The sequence below is a fragment of the Trachurus trachurus genome (genome assembly GCF_905171665.1).
Source record: "Trachurus trachurus genome assembly, chromosome: 15".
Classification (NCBI taxonomy): Eukaryota; Metazoa; Chordata; class Actinopteri; order Carangiformes; family Carangidae; genus Trachurus; species Trachurus trachurus.
In genome coordinates this window covers 6,024,655-6,048,361 of record NC_139906.1, presented here as the reverse complement: position 1 = coordinate 6,048,361, position 23,707 = coordinate 6,024,655, and the positions used below count along the sequence as shown (strand labels likewise).

Below are 23,707 nucleotides of genomic sequence, written 5' to 3'. Positions count from 1 at the left end.
GACAGATAATACACTAAATTTATAAATCGGTAAAAGTCCTGTTTTGATCAACATTGTGTCTCAAATGATTTATTCCACTAGTAAACCGTGTAATAAGCGGGATAATGTAACTTAGAGTGAGCCTGGTCTTTCATGAAAAAAAAAAAAAAAAACCCGACAGGATTCGTCTGGTTACGTAACGTTACGTTGAGTACGTAAAGTTACACCTACGCCGCAGTTTCAGGTCGACCTGCTGCTCCACCCACCTCGCCCACGGCACCGGTTGGTTAATTTGACGTATTTATAGATCATAAATATGATTTAGTGCACACATTAACTCTTTTAAATAACTGCTGTTTTTGTAAAACAGTTTGTCAATGTCGCTAACGTTAGCTAAATTCATGCTAGCAGCCAGCACATGCTAGCCCGACTATCGGCCGTACAGTTACAGCATTGTTAGCTTAACTTACTGTAGTCTTCTTCCTCAACAGAGCACTTTCATTAGTCAGTCCCCCACTCATTGTGTTGAACTTTTATTAAGTGCTGTATCGGCACAGTGAGCCTTCTCGACAGTAATCCGCCGAGACACTGTGTGTACATTTGTCACACAATTCCCTGACTTTGAGCAATTTTGTCGTTTCACCACTGGAACGGAAAAAAGGGCTTCTGATCCGGTGCCATGAAGCACATTACAGCGTGAGACGTTAAATGACCCGAGGACTACATCATTCTGACATTCATTTTCAAAATTAATATCACATATTGATTGTGGCTTTTCATAAATCACCGGTCTGAGCCTTCTCCCCTCCCCTGACTGGCAAGGGCTCCCTTTGGAGACTTTAAAACAGCGCAGTCATCAAAATGTATAAGCAGACAATTAGCCCAGATAGTAGCCTACGCCTGTCGCTCATTTGTACCCATTTTCTGTCACTTTTCCAGTCATGTTCACTGTTTAAAAAAGAAAAGGGAATAGGAAAAAAAAAGGTTCGGATATTGGCCCATGGCATTTCTATTTAGCAAAATTGAAAGTCATTTTTAAAAGTGATTGTACCTTGCAGGATTGATTCACTGTACCTACCTAATCACAGTTTCCTTTTCAATGAGGGGATTATTCACTGACGTTCAAATAAGCGATTTCATCCCATCTCTGAATGCACCTGCTCTCTCCTTTTCTCTCCGCGTGTGTGTGTGTATGTGTGTGTTTATGTATAACGGTTGATTTACTGTTGTGGATGCCAGCATCCTTGATTGATTCAGCCCAGCATTTAATGCGGAGAGGTTCATTCATTGACATAGTCTGGTCCCATGTATTTAGCCAAGTGGATTAGCCTCTGAATAGACCGTATGGACAATCAATGAGCCATAGGAAGAGTTACAAGTCGCATGCATGATGCATCATCCCTGTTATTATAATCATCCTCTGTTTGTTTGATTCTCTCTCTGTCATTCACAATATATTGATCAAGATGATGTGTTTAATTTGAATTCTAACATGAAATATCATCTGTGAAATATCTCACAGATGATATTTATATAGGCCATTTATTTATATTACAATACACAGTAGTTTCTTTTTTTTTTCTTTTTTTCTTTTTAGAAAGTAACATAACAGGTTTCAGATCAGTTGTTTTATCAGTGACCTTTACTTTCAAACCACCAACAGATGGCGACAGCGACACAGTGTCCACTCTCCTCTGTGTGGACTGAAGGCAGGTTTTTCCTCAGTGCAGCGCTGTCAGGCTGCTGTAATTGACAACCCATCATACTGGATCAACATATTTTGTACACTATTACAGACCCGGAAATGTGTCAGCATCACACGCATAACAACCAAATCTCCCCACAGTTGGCAGCTATACTCATGAATCACATTTTTTTTCTCCTTTACTTTCAAATGAGATTAACATTAAAGCGAACAGGGAGGAGCCACACACATACACACACACTCTTGAAATATCATGAACAGGCAGTGAGTAAGCAGCGTGCATCTGAAATATGTCCATTCATTTTGTCACTCAAGTGACACTCAAGTTGAGAAGGGGAGGGGAGGGAGGGGGGGTGAGACCCAGGAAACTGTCATATTAGCTAATCCACAGGTTGCTATATTAATCATGTCATAAAAATGCACTTGAGTCATGCTCTTTGCCCTCTCTCCCTGTCAGAGCAGCTATATACTGAAATGTAAAACCAATCCCCACTCATCTAAAAGCTTGTGCATGGTGCCGGTTTCATTTCATAACATATTTAATGTAACCACATGCCCTCTGCTGCAGTTTTATATATCCCGACCTATATGTATTTTAATGAACTGGAAAAGGGGGGATTATGTTGTCTTTTTTTAACTTTTGCGAAAATGTGAGCTGGAAAGTTTATTTAAAGTAGCTAAACACGTTAAAAAAAAAACATGTGTAGTGTAGTGGTTGTGCAACTATTCAGTGATGATTACCATGACAGTGCTATTCTGGGATTTACGTCTCCGGTGTTCATTAAGTGAGGAAAGTGAACATTAAGCGATTTATTTGCTTTCTGTGTTGTCATTGTGATACTGAGTGAGGTTTGCCGTGATAAGAGGGGCCTATAGAGGCTATATCTTTGTTAATTTATGATAAGATTACTGTACTTAAAACGCGAGAGGCAAGCTGGCTGGCACTCTCCTCCTGCTGAATGCGCTATAGACAGCGGCGGGGCTCTCCCTCCAGTTGGCTGTGTGCGCTCAGACGCACAGACGCAAAACATCCCACTGGCTGGAGTTGGAGGACGCGCGCCGTGTTTCGCCTCCACCGCTGCTCTGATCTCCCCCTGTCTTTGTCTCCCGGTGGTGAGAAGACCACCCGCTACGGGAAGGAAGGAATTGGAAAGAAAGAAAAGAAAAGAATAAGAGAGAAAGGAGCACTTTCCTTCAGAGAGACTGCTGAGAGTCAGAGAAAACTGTGCAGAATCGGGACTGGACACTTTTTTTTTTTTGGAAGAGGGAATAATTTCTCGCACACGAGGCGAGCTGGATCTGTTCTGTACAGCGGAGCGCGCACTGCTACGTCTTTTCAATGGATTTCAAAACAGTGGAAGTACCCTGGGAATTAAACTGCTGTTAAGTTGCTTTTTTGGTCGCGAAATTCCTTTTAAAAGCGGTTTATGTTTCACATTGAGAGGGAGACGATGATCCTCGCAGTGCTGTATGTCCTGCTGCCTCTTTTAGGTAAGTTTTCCCCTTGATTTATTACCAGCACCAGCAGCAGTAGCAGCTCTCTGTATGATACTCATTTATCTATAATATTTTTATTAGCTTTTTTGTGAGCGGTGATAATAAAGGGCGAGTCCGGGCAGGGGCAGCGGGGTATATGGGTATAACGTGCAGAGGCTTTACTGTACCACTGATCTCATCCAACCTGAGCATTAAACGAAAAAGTCAGTCGGGTGCTGTCTGTGCTTAATCTAACAATACTGCAAATGAAAGCAAGTTCACGCACAGCTGCACGTTTTCATCGGCACGAAACTGTGCTGTGTATCCCTCAAAAGCATGTGTAACATTTCAGTACTTGAAAACATCAATGCAAACTGCTTACGATCTGAATGTATAGCTACAAGAGAGAAAATAATAGTGTTTTATATTACTTTTCTTATTATTTTAAATGCCACTTGTTATTTTCCCCCCCAGATGTGTTGTGTTACGCCGAGGAGAACCTGCGTGTCGGTGCCAACCGGCTGGACTGTGTGAGAGCCAATGAGCAGTGCCTGAAGGAGCAGGGGTGCAGCACCAAGTACCGCACGATGAGGCAGTGCGCGGCCGGCGGCAAGGAGAGCAACTTCAGCATGGTGGCCGGCCTGGAGGCCAAGGACGAGTGCCGGAGCGCCATGGACGCGCTCAAGCAGAGCCCGCTGTACAACTGCCGGTGTAAAAGGGGCATGAAGAAAGAGAAGAACTGTCTGCGCGTTTACTGGGGGATCTATCAGGCGTTACAAGGTTGGTTTAAGTGATTGTTGGGGCAACTCCCCCTCCTGTCCAGAACCAACCCAGGGTCCCCATCTCTGCTTGTTCCTGGGATTTTATGTTTTTTTTTTTTTAAAGGTCTATCAGAATGAATCAATTGCCCATGGTATAGTTTTTCATGGGTATACCCCCACAAAATCCCTCGGGGTATTTGCTTGGGCCGGACTGCAACATTTGGAGAACAGTAAGCAGCTATATTTAAAGTGAGATGGACATTCCCCATAGGTTTTCTTCCGTACTCTGTTCTGTAAAGGAGTGAAACGATTTAGTTGCACCAGCTCCTCCCACTCCCACTGTGTGGAGGAGGCAGCACCAGTCCTCACCCACCCCACCCTCCTCCCCCGCCTCCAGCTCTGTGACCCTCCCTCACCCCTGTTACCACAAACACACAAAAACTGAAAAAAGTAGCACACACAGCTCTAGTCTGCATATTAACAGTCCCATGCGATCACGCACAATCACTCAGCTCTAATTCAAATTTGGCCCTTGACTCGGATCTCGGCCGTGGTCCTATAGAGCTGAGACACTTTTTTTGACCTCCTAAATCACTTCCCTTGAAGGTAATGGAGCGTAAAGCTCCTCGGCCCTGGCAGTGCCATCTTAAAGTGTTGATCATGGCGGGGGGGTGGGGGTGGGGGGCCTCTAGTCCCTAAACTGCATCCAGCCCATCGCCAGCGAGTCGACTTCCAGTTGTGCAACACAGCTGACCAACCTGCCTAATCAAGCGTGTGGCTGTGTGCCAGCGTGGATATTGACTGACCCAAATATCCCATGTCACATGCAGTCCATTGTGAGGGGTGAAAGAAGATAAACAAAACAGGAGGGGGTTAAAAAATCTATCTATCTATCTATCTATCTATCTATCTATCTATCTATCTATCTATCTATATATCTATCTATCTATCTATCTATCTATCTATCTATCTATCTATCTATCTATCTATCTATCTAACATGTGGTTATCCTTCTTACAGGTAATGACTTCTTGGAAGAGTCTCCATATGAACCAGTGAACAGCCGTCTATCTGACGTCTTCCGCCTGGCTCCCATCCTTGGTAAGAATTTTTTTTTTTTTTATCTGCCTTTTGGAGTCTGTCACTCCACCCTTCAGTATTTACTTTCTTCATTGTTTCATTGGTCACCTGTCTCAGTTGAGATAGGTTAAGCTCCAAGCTGTGCATGCTCTCTCTCCGAAGGTTATCTGTGTGTCGAGTATTTATCCTCCCTCATCCTCTCCGCTATCTGTCTTTCTCCCCTCGTTTCTTGTCCCAGCGATATTGCATGCTGGCTGGAAGTGACCTTGCACGGGGAGCTATAGTTCTGAGTCTCATCAAGCAGTGGGTAAATGCTCCATGTGTTGAAGGAGGGCTCTGTTTCCCTGGCGCATTTTTTTGCTGTGGTCTTGAACAGCTTTCCCTCTCGCGGCTGTTTGAATCCACTTGTTGAAAAGAAAGACAGAGTGTGAGTGAGAAGCTCTGTGAGTAACGTGGGAGAGCATGACAGGCACTTTTCTGCTCAGAGCTGTGTGTAGGAGCAGTGCTGACTCAAGCCTCTAGATGGCGATGTTATTCCCTTCTTGACAGCCACTCATGACTGCTCTGTGATCCCCAGTGGTTGAGACTGTTGTGGGTATTTGAGAGCCTGACTTATGAATGTGGCGCAGACGTGTAGCTGCTTACATTGTCATTATTACACTGCAGGTGATGAGCACTGTGTCAAATCAAACAGAAACACTCTGCCTCCACGTTTCCAAATAACAAGTCTGATATTTTGACCCCTTTTTTGATAGATAGAAGCCTTTTGTTTCTGTTACCTCTGTAATTTTAATCTCACAATAGGCTGATGATTTGCCCTAAACCAGTGCTTCCACAGTGTGTGAGACACACAAACAAAATACGGGTACTGCACTGGACTGGGTACTAACTTCATGACCAGTTTGAGTGGAAAGAAACACAATTTGAAAACCCAGCCTTTTTCTTTTTGATCCCGTTATGTTACTCCCTATAGAGTCCATGTCACACTGTCCAACACTATATGTCTCTTGCCATCCAGTCTGAGAAAGGACAAGACAACCACAGACCCACAGGACTGGGAACAGACAGATTTATAGTGTCATTCTTATAGTGAAAGCAGACACTCATTTGATGTCCAAATGCCTCCTTATGTTGATTGATGACTTTGTATGTTCGTAGATCTCCTCTTGCAAGCAGCAGAGATCCAACATTACATCAGTCTCAGCCTGTCATTAGAGGCCAGTTAAGGAGAGAGGGGTTGCCACTATTGATTATTTTCATTTTTAATTAATCCAGGAAATCCAGGAATTTTCTTTTGCTTGATTAATTGTTTGGATCAGAAATCCGAGAAAGTGTTGCCTCAGAGTGTCTTTAGTGACGTGAAATTAGTCTGGTTTGGTCAACTCTCCAAAAAACCAAATATATTTGTAGCTAGCAGTTGGTTGTTGCCTTCTTAATGCCTCGCATGCTAAAGCTTTAATCTGTTGATAATTTTGTATTGATTGATGAAGTGGTTTGTAACCTTTTGCCTTAAAATGATGTGGAAGGAAGACGCTGTGTGTACTTTTGTGTTTTTAAAATGTTGATTGCTGAGCATTAGGTGCGATGTTGAAATAAGTATGATATCATTTTCAAAGATCAGGAAGGAAGAATCAATCAAATGTGCCGTGTCCAGTATCATTGGATATGATAAGGGGACTTCCCTATGTAGTTCAGACTTTGTGCTCAAGGGTCTACCAAACAAAGAGATCAAATAAAGATGAATAGATTCTCCAGTATCAGCCAGACGTAAGTTTAGTTGAGCACAACAGCTGGGTTGACAGTTGTTTTGTATCAAGCATTAAAATTGAGCATGACTTGTATCATGTCACACATTTGGCAGTAATGATAAGGTACTGTGGTTTGGTGGTGTCCCCAACTGGGTTGGGACACAGCAGGCCGAATCTCTCAGATTACTGTAATTGAAAAGAATGTTGCTCACATCAGGAAAACAAGGGAATGCACTGCACGTACAAAGTTAAACCTTCCTCAACTCAATGGTTGGGTGGGTAAGCTGTTGAGAAGTTTGCTACCAAAGCATTCAGTATGAAGACGGTCAAGAAGACTACCAAGACCGAAGGGTCAAGATTAGAACTAGTTGTGAACAGATAGTATCATACACCTTATCAAGTTCATTGTCCAACTGCAAGGTGCAGAGCAAACTGTTTTGGACATGAAGGATGTATGGATGTCTTTGATGATAAACTATTAGTCTTTTCAAGCAATGTTGCTGCCTTTACTTTCCACCACTTCAGACAAATAAGGCTGTCTTTATAGCTTAGCACTGGCTATGCTGAAAGATACAACTTTGTGGAAACGCAGCAGATCCAGTTGAAGAGTTTGACACTGCGGGTGACTAAGTTTGCAGAGCTGCAGAACTAGAAACCTTGATCACAGAAACGTTATCCTCATCTGCTGAAAGTTCAACCGTCTCTGGATCATTGTACTTTGTTAACAGTCTATCAATGTATGTTGTGTAGACAGAGAATGGTACAGCGCGAGTAGGGGATGATTTGAGAAGAGAAGGCTGCAGAGGTGAGGGTTAATCAGTGAATAACAGGGTGAGATGCAGAGGACGGGGAGTAGGGTAGCAGAAAGCATGAGATCACTCTGCCTCCTCTGCCATATCTGTGGAAATTAAAGGCCAAGGTGACGGGAGACGGATCGAGGCAGAAATGATTAGAGGTTAGAGCGCGTTTTTGATCACTCAGACAGCTCTGTATGTTTTGGTTCTAAGGTTCTTCTCAATGAACCGAGCAGAGGACTAGAAACGCACACAAAAAATCCACAAAAACATACATCATTTTAGGGAGAGCAATATGAGAAGTACTCTCCAGGGATTCTCATTTTAACTTATGCAAATATAGGTCTTGGTTCACAAAGAACTTTATATTTGAGGTAGAAGGACTGTGAGTACAGAGCAATACCCAGTGTGATTGTTTTTCTCATTCTCTTTCTATAGGTCTCTGAACATCTTCTATTTTAAGACTCCTACGTATATCACCTGCACTTCTCTTCTGAAAATGTTTTTTCGGCTCTTACAGACTGTCAGTTTCATGCTACACGATTACCATTATGTAGGTCTGAGGTTATCAGACACCAGTTTGCGAAAACAATTGTGATTGGAGTCAGCGGTCTGTGGTCAGCCCACTATTTTAGGAGGCTGTCTGAACGTCTATCATGTTTGTCTGGGTAAGGCAGGATGAGTCAGTGATCCAAGCTATAGGAACAATAGGCAACCACAGTGATCCTGTAATTCCATAGTCGACCCCGTGTCTCTGACCGAAGACACTAATCTCTAGTGACACCCATACATGTAGTGCACAGATGCACAGACACTCCAGCGCCCACACTGCTGTGCCCTGAACACCTGTTCCCAATGACGTGTCCATAGGCGTCAGTCTGATTTCATTAGAAAGACATGTAGGGTGCAGCTGAGCTGGTTATATGTATTTGCGTTATAGAATATCATTTAATGGAACATTGTTTGTTTTGTTTTTAAGGTTTAAACAAACAAAAGTTAATTTACAATTAGGTAAAGATTTAAAGCTTATCCATGTGTACATGAAATAGCAAAGACAAATGTTTTAACATATCTCTCACATAGCATCCTGTTAAACACCATACAGTTGATTATGTATGTAATCATCCTCATCTCCAATAGGTCACAGTAAATTTCTGGAAATAGCTATTTAATTTTATAAATTAGAATCCCATTAGATTGAATGTATAAAACATTGACATGAGAAAGCTTTTTTATTAAAAAAAAAGAAAAAAGAAAACTGTCCAGGTAATAGAGGTGCACTCAACATACAGCAGTTCCAGTGGATTAATTTAGCTTTACCTGGGGCAGAATGCCTCTACCTCTGGGGCTGAGTCCAGTGAGTCACACTTAAGTGTGAGCATCTCACTTCTCTGCACCAAAAAAGAGCAACTACATTTGCAGTAGAGCAGAAGCATGTGACGCGGAGCTCTTCTCTGCTGCTTTTAGAGAAAAAGAAAATATGGGCAAGACTTTGGCAAAATTAACTAAACCGCAAAGTCCTTTAGGTTTAGAAAGAGTGATGTTGATGTTTGAGGGCTGTGTTGATGATGTCAGCACAGAAAGGCCTTGGGATTGCTGCAGGTTCAGTCATAATACAGAGTGAGTGCTATGTTGTGTGTTTTCATGGTCCATCATGTCCATCCTGATCAGTGTATCTTGGTTGATTGGAAGTCGCTGGAAGTGTTGTAGGACCAGCAACACTGCCATATTTTCCTGTAGGCTGCCTGACTTGATGATTCAGTAGATGACACATAGGACACCATTCTCCATGCACACACACACACACAACGGCAAGTGGGAACTTTTTCTACTGAGGACATATGTTCAAAGTTTAGTGTTATAAATTGTTTTCATAATATGTGACTTTTTTTAAAAGCTGCCATCTCTATCTAATTTTCATTCCAGCGATGAAGTGATAATAGCGTTAAGTCTGGAACCCGTGAATTTGAACCCTGCAAAGGAAATATTTAACATGCACATTTAACACAAGTTCTGGTGACAGTAAACAAGAATATATCAAAGTAAGTGTATGTGTGTTTTTTATGATTTCCATTATGTTTGTCTTTTTTTTTTTTTTTTTTTTAACTCAGGCTGTTGATCACATTCCCCAGTTTCCTTTCCCAACAAAATATCCCTGTGTTAAGTCCCTTTATCTTTTTCTCTCTTTAGCAGCTCCTCCTGTTTTGATGTCTCTGTCTCAGTTCATGTAAGGGCTCAGTGAGTTCCTCTGCTTGTCTCCCTATTCGTGGAAAAGGTGTATTGGCTCATACAACATTCATGAAATACATCGACACAGACAAGTGTGCCTGCGTGAGGTATGAAAAACTAAGTGTGCGCTCATTTCTCTTACTGGATGTGCCACATTTTTCATTCACTGGCTGCACATGCATCTGTAACCTCCCTGTGCACGCTACAGTAGCTTTGTAAGATGCTAGCTAAAAATGAAAGTTGGACATTACACCGAGCAGAAAAACAATAATTTTCCATCATGCCACATGATTTCATACAAGTTTGGAGGAAGTGGAGAGCAGCGTTTCGATGAAATGGCCGCCTTTCTCCTCACCAGTCGCCCATGTTTATGAGTCAGTGATCCATGCAGGGGGGTGCAACACAGAAACAGAGAACATTATTCTGAGATTCAAGTGGACGTAGAATTACTGCCACACCATTTGGCCGCGGCCACTGGAAAATCAAAGCGGTGTGCAGGAGATGGATGAATACACAGCATTTTCCTATGAATGTATTCTCCTGAAGGTACCTTTTGTACGCTTCCAAAAACCTTTTCTCCACAGGTTATTCTGCAGTCCACTTCCCACCTCTGCATCGACTGCTTGTTCTTGTCCTCCTTTTGCATCATCTTGCTTCATGACATTTTGAAAATTGAAATGTATAACATGCCCAGCTCTCCTGATCATCATGACCTCTCATGTTTAATTCTCCCGGCGTGCCAAAAGCACCGCTGAGGTGTGATCGACTATACGACGGAGAGGACGGGCTGATGTGAAACAGTTTGAAAACATTTTGGCATATCGCCACAGAGATTACGGTGCATGATTGCTCTGTTTGCAGATAAGACCTGCGCGAGCCAATTGTCATTTAGCACAAGTACGTTGAGAGGTAAGAGAGATGGAACACGGGGCAAAAAGTGACACGGGCCATAATCGACAGTCTGGGCAGCGGCCAAAAATGACTTAACGTAAATACAGCAGCTGCAGCTTAAATGATGGGGTGGCAGTGGATGGAAATGGATAAGAACATCACAGATTCCAGGAGGTGCGACCTATGAATAAAGATGAGTTTACACTACTATCATTTTCACTCTGGCTCGCAGACTGACCTTTTACAGTTGTTTGGCAGTTTTGAAGTGATAATATAGCATTTAGGTTGGCAGCACTTATCGTAAACTACAGTTTGTGCTTTAAAACTTTATCGTAAACAGCATAGTATGATGGAAATTTCGAATTTTTCCTGCACGTCAAACTGGCCATTTTTCTCTCCTTTGTACGTCCTTTACCTGGCATGTGAAGGACATCAGTAGCTTTAAGTTAAATTCAACTGAAGCTATAGTATAGTTTGTGCCGGAGCTACTTATCCCCAGCCTGTGCATGTTTCAAATTTCGTACAGGCAGCTATGCAGTAATCAGAAACTGTGTTCTCTGGCTTGTAATGAATTTTTCTCCTCATCGCTGTGTATTGATGTCTGCTTGGCTTAAACTCTCTCCTTAAGCTCTGTCCTCCTCCCAGTTGGCTGCTGATGCTGCTGCTGCTGCATCTCTCTGTATATCACCCACTCACCACTCGTAAGCCCCAATACACCAAAGCTCAATATTGTGTCTGTTCCATGTGTCAGTACTTCAAACACATCTTGTCCTCCTCCCTCCCACTACTACTGAAGTCAACCTTGAAGCAAGAGTCGCGAGCGGCGTGTGTGCATATATATGTGTATGTGTTGAGAGCGTGGAAACATCTGTAAATGCGTGGCCCGGGCTGTCAGGCTAAGGCAAGTGCTTCAAATCTTCCCCGTGCTGACACGCAAGGCTGAGAGGCTGTCAGCACCACTCAACCACTGGCTGCAGAGGAAGTCACTCTCATTATGAGCTGCCAATGTTCAGAGATAAGAATGTCTACCACTATCTCTTTCCCCCTCTTATGTTTGTGCGCACGCCTGCATCTGTGCGTGCGTGCGTGTGTATATATGTGCGAGTGCGAGATAGAGTCGGTGAGGGAATGCAGAGGAATTACAGAGGTAGAAACGTAATTTATTGTGCTGTATCTTTTGGACGGAGAGAAAAAGAGAGAGAGGGAGAGAGACTATCCTGACTGCTCTCTAACTTTATTTATCCAGTGTTGGTTGACTGAGCACACTACTTTTTTTTCCCTGTTCAGTCAAATGCATTTTGTTGCTGGGAGTTGTTCTGGATATGAAGTGCTCTGCAATGTTTGCCACCAAGCAGATTTAGTGTTTACCTTATAGAAGTTGTTGGAGGAGTGCGTATTCATTATTATTTCTCTCCTCGCACTGGATGTTGACAGTAGCATTCATAACATCAAACATTTAAAATCATCTCAATGAGAGGGCAAAAGTGGGATCAGTGCATCACTGCAAACACAGAGTGGTTTGACACTACGAATTATGAAATAAATGTGTTTCCAGGAACAAGCAGTGCTGCAGATGAAGTCAGGAGTTTACTGGTTTTGGTTTTGGTATCAGTCATGCACTCCTGACCTCACCATCGTACCCTTTAGCATCATTTCCCAGAAAATGACTCCAGACTCTTCTTCACAAGCTAAGTGATTCACTTCCCTGAAGCTAGCATCATCGCTCGAGCTGCACCACGAGAAGTGTTGCTTTTCTTTTTCTGCATGTCAGTCACAGAGGAGAGGAGCAGCTCTCAAACCCAGTCTGACTCGCAGCAACTTTAATTTTGAATTACTTTCCCCGTCCTTTTTTACTCTGGAACATGCATATTCATTCCCTCATTCATTGTTCTTCCCCCTCAGCCTGAGTGCCAGCCAGTCCAACAACACATAAAACCTCAGTCACCTACGTTTTAGAAAGGTCATACTGCTGTGGTTTTCTCATTTCCATTTAACACACATGCCCAGAGACCGTTTTTCTGACAAACTCTACCAAGTAAGAAGTAAAAAAAGAAATCTTGCACTTTACACTGCATGAGTTTTGGTGATGCTGGCAGTCTAATGGCGTGTCCACACAGATGAAAAGCCTTTTAGCAGCATTTTTCAGATGCCAGTCTCTGACAGAGTGTCTAACAGAGCAGATCCCTCCTATTTCAATCAACCCATCAGTCTACGGCTCATGTCACATGCACCTAAACATGGCCCACTGCATTTTTAAAATAGATTCAAATCTATTTTCTTACATTGTAACTATTGCTTATTGAAGTTTCACTTCAACATCGTCCCTAAACGCTCTAAAGCTACTGCTGCTCTACTAACGTGCTGCTGAAGCTAAACCTCCTGTGCAGTTCAGAACAGAACAAACAAACAGATGAGCAAGCCGAGGTAAAAGCTGGTTTATTAGTTAGCGAATCATTAGCATATTTGCATACTTCAGTTAGTCTGAGTAGAGACTAGCAGTTCCAGTGGTAATGCTTATGAAGCTGTACTCGTTTGGTCTTGGTATTGGTTATAAAAAAATATATACTTCAGTTCTTTATAATGGTAACATTATATATTGTTAAATTCAAACATAAAATTCAAAAAATTCTCCAATAGAAGCCCAGGCTTTTATTTGCTTCAACTGCCAAACTGACCTGGCTTATATTAGAGTCAGGCGTCTACGTATATGGGACAGACAGGCTTTTATTTAAATTTGAACAAACCTTATCTTTAGCAGAGATGAAAATTACTCTCATATCTCATATCGTCCTTTTCTTACTGTTCGAAAGAGTAAAAGAAGGAAAGAGTCAGATTTGGAGCACGCATTCATTTAGAAGTGCCGATTAAACTTATTCGAAATAAATGCATGCACCTCTGGCCATAGACTGTATATACAGTAGGCTCCAACTCTTTCGGGCAGTTGGCAGTCGGCCCAAACAACATGACCGGAGGCGCCAGATTCGAGTCAAAAACATATACTGTATATAAATAACTCGGGTAAGGTTGGGCCACAGGCTTCCTTTTTTTTTTTTTTTTGGCCGCATCAGGGCCGAACGTTAATGCCCGTGAGTACGGCCGCATCAGGTCCGAGTTTCAACACCCGCAGATCGGACTGGGTCGCGTTAAAATTTTCAGGCCCGTTCAGAACTCTAGCACGAATTAAACAGCGTAGAAACTGCTCAAACGGGCGATCGTGGGCTTTGAAAGGTTGTGTACATTCACAAGAACTTGCAGAAAATAGAAATAGATCAAGCTTCTAATTCAGACCGGCGTCTATTTGCTCAAATTTGTAGCCAGCCCCGGCCCAGTACAGGAGACCGACGTCTATTTGAGACTTGGCTTTTATTTTTCGTTACTGACATTAACCCCGCCCTGCCTCCTGCTTACAGTAGGGCTGAGGTAGTACTTTTTGGATATTGTCCAAGCCGATTTCTAACACACTATGACATCCATCTCCATGTACTGTATCTATCCACTGTGCAAGTCTTCACTGTCTGTAGATCTCACCGTCCCATCGCCTACACAGGGGTTTGTTTTCTTAAAGACTCCCAAATCCACTGCCGACATTACTGTCCCACTGCCTTGTCTCGTGTAGAGCCTGATCAATACGGCGCTGTGTTAGATTGGAAACTTGAGGCTGTGTCTACAAGAATCTATTGATTTCCTCCTTCTTCCCCTGTTCCCTCCTCCTTTTCCGCCCAGGCTCTTCCGTTCAGGCCGGGATCAAAGCGTTTTATCCTTCAGCAAGGTTTGAGGTGTACAGTTCCAGACTCTTGTGTTCTCGGAGAAGGACATAGCCTGTTGGGGATTTGTGTTTTCACTGACCTTGTCTCATCTCTGTACAGTTGATTTTTAGCATAGAGAATGCAGTAATGTGAACTACCCAGAGATTTATGAGCATATTTTTAGTTAAATATCAAGAGCTCGGTGTTATTGGTGGTCTGGTAGAAAAAGGAAAACTCCTCTACATTGTAAAAGAAAGATTATTCTGATTCAGTGGCTGCTGTCAGCTTGCATTGCAAAATATACTGTGTTCTGCAGCAGGGACTGAACCTAGATCAGATTTAATCTGCATCCGTAAGGCAAGGTCCAAAGAACACCTTTACTATATATTCCATGTTTCACTCTTTGCTGCTATTTTTTCCTCATCCCAAGCAGAAAATTCTCCTTCCTGCACGTCAAACTGGCCATTTAATTCACCACACTGTTTCAAAAATGACTGATCCAGCTGTGGACCATTGGCAGAATAATTCTAACAGCAGCCATATCGTCAGGTTGCCAGTGCAATCGCTGGCTGGCACACCATGGGCCAAGGAAATCATTTAGTTAAAGGTGACCAGATTTGAGTCCCTCTGAGAGGTCTTTGATTGGATGTGAAGTGAGGGGGGTGATTCATCATAGTTAATAAATACAGTTGACAGCTCAAATCAGCAGGAGAGAGCATGTGCCAGGTATGCCTCCCACTGCTGCTTTATACCGCATGCAAATACGGACAATTAACTTTTCCCATACACAGTTGCAGAGCCTTTATGCAGGGAGTTATACACCACTAGGCGTGCACATGGAGCCAGGAAAGACTAGACCGAGCGAAGGACGGAGAGCAGAAATATCCATCTAAAACAGACCATTACGTCTGACTTAGATATCTGAATAAAGGTTCCTTATATTACACTCTTCCAGTGTTTTATTTGAATTATTGAACCATACGAAGATTTATCTGTGGTTTTTAAGAACTAAAAGCCATCTCGGTCTAGTTTTACGTCTTCTTTCTCACGCCTCGGTCTGGAGATCTGGTAAGAACAGGCTGCTTAATGAATCAGGGCCACAGATTGGCTGACAGTTTTCTGAATGATCCAATAAAAATATAGCAGAGTCCAGGTAAATCTGTTATCCTAAATCTTGCATGGTTAGATGCTGGGTTCAGTTGAGCTGTGTTGGAGTGGATGTCCTGGCATCTTGTTTTAAAACACATGGCTGACTGGCATTTTATCCAGTTACACATTTATCCTTTTAAAGTATTAATATAGGACCTACAGTACATCTGGTTGATGATATACTTTAAAAAAGACATTTGCCTTACCTACATGTGCAGTAACTCACTGCCTACTAACTTGCTTGCACCAGTTTGACTCAGTTTGCACACATCACTGCACATACTTGACCCTTTGAAATGCATGTAAAATGCAGCAAATAACTAATTTGAATGAACAATGAAGATGAAATTGTTTTAATTCGGTGCCGTTAATAATTCCTGTTATTATCACGTTGTGTTTTGCTCGGCGGGCTGAGGCCGTGGCTGACCAGTGGCAGGTGCGTCAGAGCCGCGGCCTTGTGTTAAGCTGCTGCTCTAAGCCCTCAGCTGCACACAGTCAACTCGCAGGATTAACTTGCCTCGGCTCCGAACGTCAGGGCTTTCGTCGTGTCTTAATAGAATTTCATACTCTATCAAAGCAAACCGGACTGGACGGAGCTATACTGTTTCATTCTTTCATACAAGTGGATTTGCAGAGTTATGCTTCTTCCCCACCAGGAAATTGTAGAAATGTCTCATTCTTACCTCGAGCCTCTGTTAGACCTCCTTTACCCAAGTCTTGTTTGTATCACAGATATTGCTTAAGTCCATGAGAGACAGATTTCCTTGTCAGGCATCTACAAGGACAAGGCCAGCAATAGTAGCTCCGCACTAGTTAATATGTTTTGGTTTCTTCTATTTTTCTCTCTTTATGAAGAGAGTGTTACATCACGCGCTGTGCAAGCCACCACTGTCATTTCAGTGCATGTGCAAATCCATAGTTGGTAATCTAATGTATTCGAGTGTTTCTGTCACATTGTTTTGTTGCACTCTTAATTTGCAGTGTCATAAAAGCTGAGGTCTTGTTGTTGGTCCATACAAAGTAGATGAATACACATTTGTCATGAGGACAATCTTGTTATACTTGCTCCACTCTGTCCGAGTTTATTCTGCTTCGTGCAAACGGCTTCGATCCACTTCTTGATTATGTAGTGACGTAGTTGTTGCATTATCAGCACCTTGTAGCTTGTAGATTGTTGCTGATGCGTGAAAATGTTATTTGGGTGAGCGTGTGGTCATCCTGTGCATCTTCTTTTTTTTTTTTTTGCAATTTGCAATTTGCTGAACTTTACTGCTTCATCCTCTCACAGTTTTCTTTTCCTGCTCAACACTTTGAGGGTTTCTACTTGTCGATTGGAATTTACACTTTGTCCTCTCTAAGCATGTTAGTCAATAGCCACAGTCTGAGTCTGATTAAAGCAGTGTCTCTAACTAACAAAATCGGCTCTTTGGAGGATAATAGCATTACCCCTTCCTCTCTCTCTCTCTCTCTCTCTCTCTCTCTCTCTCTCTCTCTCTTCTTCCTTTGTGCCTCTGCTTCTGATCACAGAACAGCAGCATCCCTGAAAAGCAAACACTGCCTTAAACACACACATGCACACACACAAAGACACAACGAGCCAAGAGTGCACATGCACCCACACACGCACGTGTGCAAGAATGCAATGCCCCCGCTGGCACCCAAATAACACGCATGCACAACAAAAACAGCATCCAGCCGAGTCCTTGTTCTGTGCCAGTCTTTGCTCTCAGAGATGTTAAATGAGGGCATTGATACATAAATTTGCATTTGTTTCATCCACAACCGTCCTCCCAACTAAAAATCTATAACTGCGTGCCCCCAATTTGCCAGGCAGCTTCAGATGCTTCTATTCTGGGCTTGTTTCATGTGAGTCGAGCGCAGCGTTGGATCGATGCGGTTGTGTGTAGACTCTCTTCACACATAAGTGGGCTAAACAGCGATCTCTCACCACGCCAAAATGTGCAGTTTGTCAATGGGTAATCCACGGAAACACCACCCAAATTGCTGTTATGTTGCAACTGTGTGTATTATTCGTACTTGAAGCAAACACACACAACACACAAACACACCCATATGACCAGTGATCTCTGATGTGAAACCGTGTCAGTGGTGGAGCTCATGCAGAGCCGCTGAGCAGGTGATTCAGACTCTGCTGTAATTTGACTTGATTGACGTGGAAACGGAGAGAGAGCAGAGCGTTTCCTCCTGACTGTGTTTTCTGCTGTAGATAAAAAGAACTATACTCCCTCAGTGATGTTACAGACAACAGCTCCTCTTTCCTCGTCCTCTTCTGTAGCACTCTGCACTCAGCTTCTATATGAAACTCAGCCACCTCCAGGACCCTTCCTCCTGCCTTCACCTGAAAAACACCCAGAATGTGACTCTTGCCCGTCAGCTGAATGAATCTGAATGCTCTCTCTTTTACGGCTCTTGTTTCACCTTACCCCCCCGCCCCTCTCCCACCCCCCCACCCCCCCACCCCCCCTCCTTTGACCTGATCTGAGTTTTGGAGTCTTGACCTCCCTGTGACCTTTGTGAACCCTGATGACCCCCCCCTGACTGGCTGTTGGTTGGTGGTCCTGAATGAAGCGCATCTCTTACAGAGGGTGGGGAACCTTGGAGCGGCGGCTCCGCAACTCCAGCTCCAGGCAGGGGGGGCACCCAGCAGGGCAGAGAGCCCGCTCTGGGCAGAGGGGGCCCCTCCGCCACCGAACTACAGGACCCCAGTAGAAACAGGAGAGCTCATCCCAATTGGGCCATACTGGGTAACAGCATATAAGAGTTTTATTTATTTGTGTGTGTGTGTGTGTGTTTGATTGTGCATGATTGTTTTCTTGAGATCAAAGGTCCAGTGGAGGGAAAACCATGACATTTAGCATTCAGATTGTAGATTGCACCCCTCCCATCGGCAAAGTGACGGTGGCCTCTGAGGACAAAAAAACTTGTTCACCACGACTGGGACGACTGGGAGTATTTCAGGAGCATGGAGCGATGAGGTGAAGATCTAAACCATTTTACGATATGTCTGCTGTTTCCTCCTCCTGCTTTCATTCAGCTTTCTTCTTCGAAACTCATGAAACACGCTCTCTGGCTGGCTGGATTTTCCATTCGGGCTGCCGTACAAACATGGCAGCGCAAGATGGCGACACTCTATAAAGCAAGCGTGCTTGCTATGAAGAATAAATATGAGGCTACTAAAACCAAACAAATTTTATTTCATAGCGATTATACACTTTTACAAATATATTCATGGGTAGTATACTCAGATTTTGCCAATAAACCTTGACAATTATTACACACTCAACCTTTAAGACAGACATGAGTCAGAGAAGAGAAAGAGAGCACACTCCTTACAGTATAAAGTCCAAATTGTCCAGGTGTGCTGAAGAAAGCTGTGTTGCTGAAACGTGTACGTTGTGGGCCCGTGCTGCCTGGATTCAGGAGAAATTAAGAGGATAAACCTAACCGTACATTCACACCAAAAGCTTCCGAAGCGTCAAAAACGCTTGAGGGTGGGCTTCAGACAAGACAGTTTCCAAAACGGCAAATATTTTCAGCCGTTCGATCGCGCTGGTCATTGGGGAGCCGAAGGACGAAAAGAAAGAAAAAAGGGAGCCGAAGGACATCTCTATTCTGACAGGTTGCCGCCGAACCGCGTCATGGCTAATAACCCTAAAGTTAACCAAGGCTCAACTTCTCGTCTGGTGACGCTTTGGAAGCGCAGTGATGCCAGTTGAAGCTTTGGTCGCTCAGTGTCGCCGGGCTCTCATTGAAAATGAATTGACTTCCGGCGTTTTGCGCTTTGGAGGCTTTTGGTGTGAACGCACAGTATGAGTGCTGGCTATCTGTGTTTCTACTGAGACATGGCATATTCCACATCTTCAGATTGACTTCAGTATCTGCAGCTTGTTGATTTTCTTTGACGTGATTCATGGCAGAAAGGCGGAGGAACAGTTGTGTAACTTTGTGCAGATGTTTGACGCTGCACAACAGCTGGCTGGAGACACATCTGTCGTTTTTATTACGAGGTACCAGGTTACAAAAGAAAACTTGTCACTGCGCACCCTGCTTCTTCTGAGCAGTGTCACGTTTTCATTAGTAATGTTTTCTTGCTCTCTGACCAAGTTATGAAACGTGTAAGAAGTAACTGAGAGTGAGCACGGCTGCACACGGCAGATTTTTTCTCACGCTCATTTTGTCAGTCTGGGCTCTCGAAGCGTGAAGAGCTGCTGGTTATCAAAAATCATCTGTCTGTTTATACCAATGAACCCACATGTTTTCTACTGTTTCCTTCAGTCGGTTCAGATTACATCTTTACGACTGATGAAGCAGACCACATCTGAACCGCATCAAAACCAAACTGTTGTAGTTTACAATATTACTGAATATATCACAAGATTTCAAGATTTGAAATGCAGATTGAGAATCAAGCTGCTTCTGAAACACAAGACTGGTAACGTCAACTTTTTTCCTTTTATCTGTTGAGCTGTTCACACACAGACTTCCCCCTCCTTGGTGTCAGATTTAGCCGGTTATAGATTTTGGGTTCCCCTGGGACGCATCTGAGAGAGGTGTCAGTCCGTCGGCCTGTCGGTCCGTTTGTCTGCTTAGTCAGCCGTGTCAGGGAGGGTTGACGTGTCCTTCAGATGAGTTTCCTACAGCAGATGTGCTCTCTGTTGAAAAACCCTGGAGAAGAGACGGAGGGGTGGAGCGGGAAGGCGGAGAGAGACGGATAGAAGTGGGAGGGTGGGGCGAGGGAGCTAGAAGTAGAGGATATGTCATATTTTGATATTCCCACTGTGGCATTTTGGCTTATGAATTTCCATTTTAGAGGGCAGTCAATGTCCGTGACTGCTACATTAGTTTTATGGCCAAAAACAGCTTATTGCAGGCCGGCATGGTGGAAACGGAAATACTTCACTTTGCACTACGGCCTGCTGAAAAGTTAACTTGCTATGCCTTTGTGAATGAAACGTGCCATTATTTGGCGATTCACTGTATAATTTCAATTTTGGTGTACATAGTGTGCACTAGGGCTGCCCCCAAATAGTCGACCAAGCACTGGTCGACCAAAAAATAATTAGCCGACCAAAATTTCATTGGTCGATTGGTCGCAGGAAAAAAAAAAAAAAACATTTGGAGCCGTGTCTTGTCAAAATTAAGCCAACATCAATGACTGAACTGTATATGAAAGGCTATTGGGCTTTTATTTTGAAGGGCCAGATACAGGAAGTCGTGACGTGACACTTTTTTTTTTATTTATTTTTTTTTTACAAGGCACGGCAGTCTCTCTCGTATCACCGCTGTCACCATTAGCGGGTGCTGTCTGAGCCCCGGCCCCGTCCCACAGCGCTCACCGGCGGTCAGTCTCAGTGTCACGGAGTGGATCCATGATAGTCCCCGCTGCAGTCAGAGACCCGCACCCATAGACATATGTCTATGCCCGCACCGCTCCACGCCGCGGACCCCCACCCCCGCACCCCCGTCACACAGCCTGAGCTCAGTAACTTTTTACCCTCCTCATCTACAGTGTTTATTGGTGATAAACGGGCATTCTGCCGGTAATAACGGTGAAACCCGACCGGCTTGTTGTTGAATCTCGGACCCAACACGGCCGGAGTCACGAGCATTAATTAATTAATTCTCAACCTGACCGCGGGAAGCAAAAAAAAAAAAAAAAAAATTTTTTTTTTTTTTAATTAAATTTTATTTTTTATTTTTTTTCCGTCAAGGTGGGGGGTCGATTAGTCGACTAATCGCCATAAGTGACGACTACTGGTCGACCAACAAAATCTTTGGTCGGGGGCAGCCCTAGTGTGCACACAGACACACTCACAACTAGGGATGTCATGATTATACATTTTCTTGGTACGATTATTGTCAGAGAAATAATCACGGTATTATGATTATCACGATTATTATGCATTAATTAATTTCACAACATTATGAATGTGTAAAATAAAATACAGTCAAAATATAATTACATTACTCATACGTTTATACAAAATATTTCAAGTATCTACTAATATATGACCAATTATTAATCCCCAGAGGAAATGTGTGAAATATTCAGGTCATGAATTGTCATCTATACCAAATGTTTGCGTTTTTTAAAAATCTTTTTTGTTTTGTTTTGCTTTTTTTTTTTTTTTTTAAATGACACGCTAACATTTAAATTCCTACCAATTCAATGTTACCTTAGTTAAATGGACCAGTATCTGTGCATTTACTTTTATTTTTGCGCACATCTGCCGATAAGGTTCCAACATCACATTTTTGTGAAAGTAACGGTATTTAGGAATCTTTACGATTAAATAATTGTGGCGTTTAATACCACGATTAATTGTGAAAACAAGTAATTGTGACATCCCTATACTCACAACGAAAATATGCTTTTACTGAAATAAAAAGACATAGGCAGTTCTCAAAGATGAAATGCGTGGACCTCACATTTGCACACACTACTGACCAAAGAAGCAGATACAAGAAATGCTCATTCGCTGGCAAACTGGCACGTTTTCTGCTGCGAGTCTGGCTGAAGGCGGGATTACATCAACACTGCTGAGGGTGAGGTTGAATCATACTGAACTGTGTGTTGTGTCTAACACCTGAGGCGCAGCACAAGTCGACTCTCTCCATTTCATTAGGAGCATTTCCATCCACCTGCTTTTTTTTTTAATGCATATCTGGGCTTTGGGAAGTAAACACTCAAATTGGAAATAAGGGTGAAAAGTGTACAAGAAAAAAAGTTTTTACATTCGAGGGAAAAGAAGTTAGAATATCGATGTGATAAAAGCGAATGGAATATTTCAATAAACAGTGCTGTTGTACTTGTCTCTGCTTCTCCTACTGTAAACAAGGCGCCCCTTGCTGGGATTTACTGTTGCGTACCCCCACTGTGCAGACAAAAAACCCTCAGAATAAAAAGAGCAACAGCATCAGAGGAGCCTGTGCTCTTCTCCATAACTCAGGTTGAGCTCGGGAAAATAACATAAAAATAAGACATTATAGCTAAAAAGTCAGCAATGAAACACCGCAATAGGCCAGAATGTGATGTTGTTGCTGGAAAAGCTGCAGAATCATGTGAGTTGAGATAATGTTATATCCATCCAGTCGTTGGTGCTTCAGAAATAAAGGTCAGCTGATATTTAGGATGATGAAAGTGTGGATGTATGGTCACTTGACTGTGTGTAGCGCCGCTCTGTAGTATTTTGCGATAGCCACAGAAGCTCCATCCCCCTCTTCAGACACTTTTATTTTGACAAAGTGTCTCAGAGAGACATTTATGCAAAGGTTGATATGTCGCTCTGCCACTCTCCGCCTGTCACGCCTAAATGTTTCTGCTACAGTCTGAGTTGTGTGGGTTTGTGTGTGTGTGTGTGTGTGTGTGTGTGTAGGAGACAGAGTATGTGTGAGTGTATCCTCGGGGATGCTGGTGTTCAGATTAATTAAAAACTTCAATCCCTCTGTTCTCTGACAGGAGTATGGATGCCGCCGAGGGCTTAACTGTAAATACTGTTTCTCCAAAAAATTGTCATTTAAAAAGATTCATCGTTGCAGGTAATAATTGTCGTTTAAGGCGCCACAGCGAGGATTTGAAAAAGAGGAAATAAATGAACTTCGTGAATTGCCTTTTTACACTTTTATGAGCATCGCTTGTTTCAAGTTAGCTGTAAAGTGGAGACTAAATGGGAGTTGGTCAGACAGCAAATTTTCACCTCATTATTTTCACTGTAATTATAGTTTTCTGACCTTCTTCACTTGTTTTAAGGCTCAGTTTCTGTATATAGGCTGTGTGCATGTGGACTCAGGCTTCATGCTTTCACAGTATTAACACAGAACTTAGACCTGCAGCAACACAATATTACTTTACACAGTGTGGGACATTTTAAATGAAGAAACCAACTGTCCCTCCACAAACACACGGCTCATCGACAAAGTCTTAAGTTTTGGGATGAAGCCTTTGTTTTTATTTCTTCATCAGAGAAGTTCATTTCATAAAAAATAAAGAGTCAACATAAATGGCGCCACATACACCATAAAACATCAAAGGTTAGGACAGGAGGGGGACGTTGCACAAGTCCGTCTATATTTAACATCTCGATGAATGTCACGCCCGTATCGTTTGGTCGGGTCAGAGCTCAGTGGT

At 43.0% G+C, this 23,707-nt stretch overlaps 1 protein-coding gene across 1 annotated transcript in view; it reads left to right on the top strand.

Moving 5' to 3' along the window:
* Positions 1–3,135: 3,135 nt before the first annotated feature.
* The window catches only part of gfra1a (gdnf family receptor alpha 1a), a gene marked incomplete at both ends in the record, with an annotated part of 117,409 nt that continues 96,837 nt past the window's right edge, over positions 3,136–23,707 (top strand). The window contains 4 exons of the mRNA XM_083988293.1: positions 3,136–3,175; positions 3,635–3,940; positions 4,942–5,022; positions 18,162–18,323. Coding sequence (XP_083844419.1) covers positions 3,136–3,175; positions 3,635–3,940; positions 4,942–5,022; positions 18,162–18,323 — 589 coding nt within the window. The remainder of the gene's footprint in view (positions 3,176–3,634; positions 3,941–4,941; positions 5,023–18,161; positions 18,324–23,707) is intronic.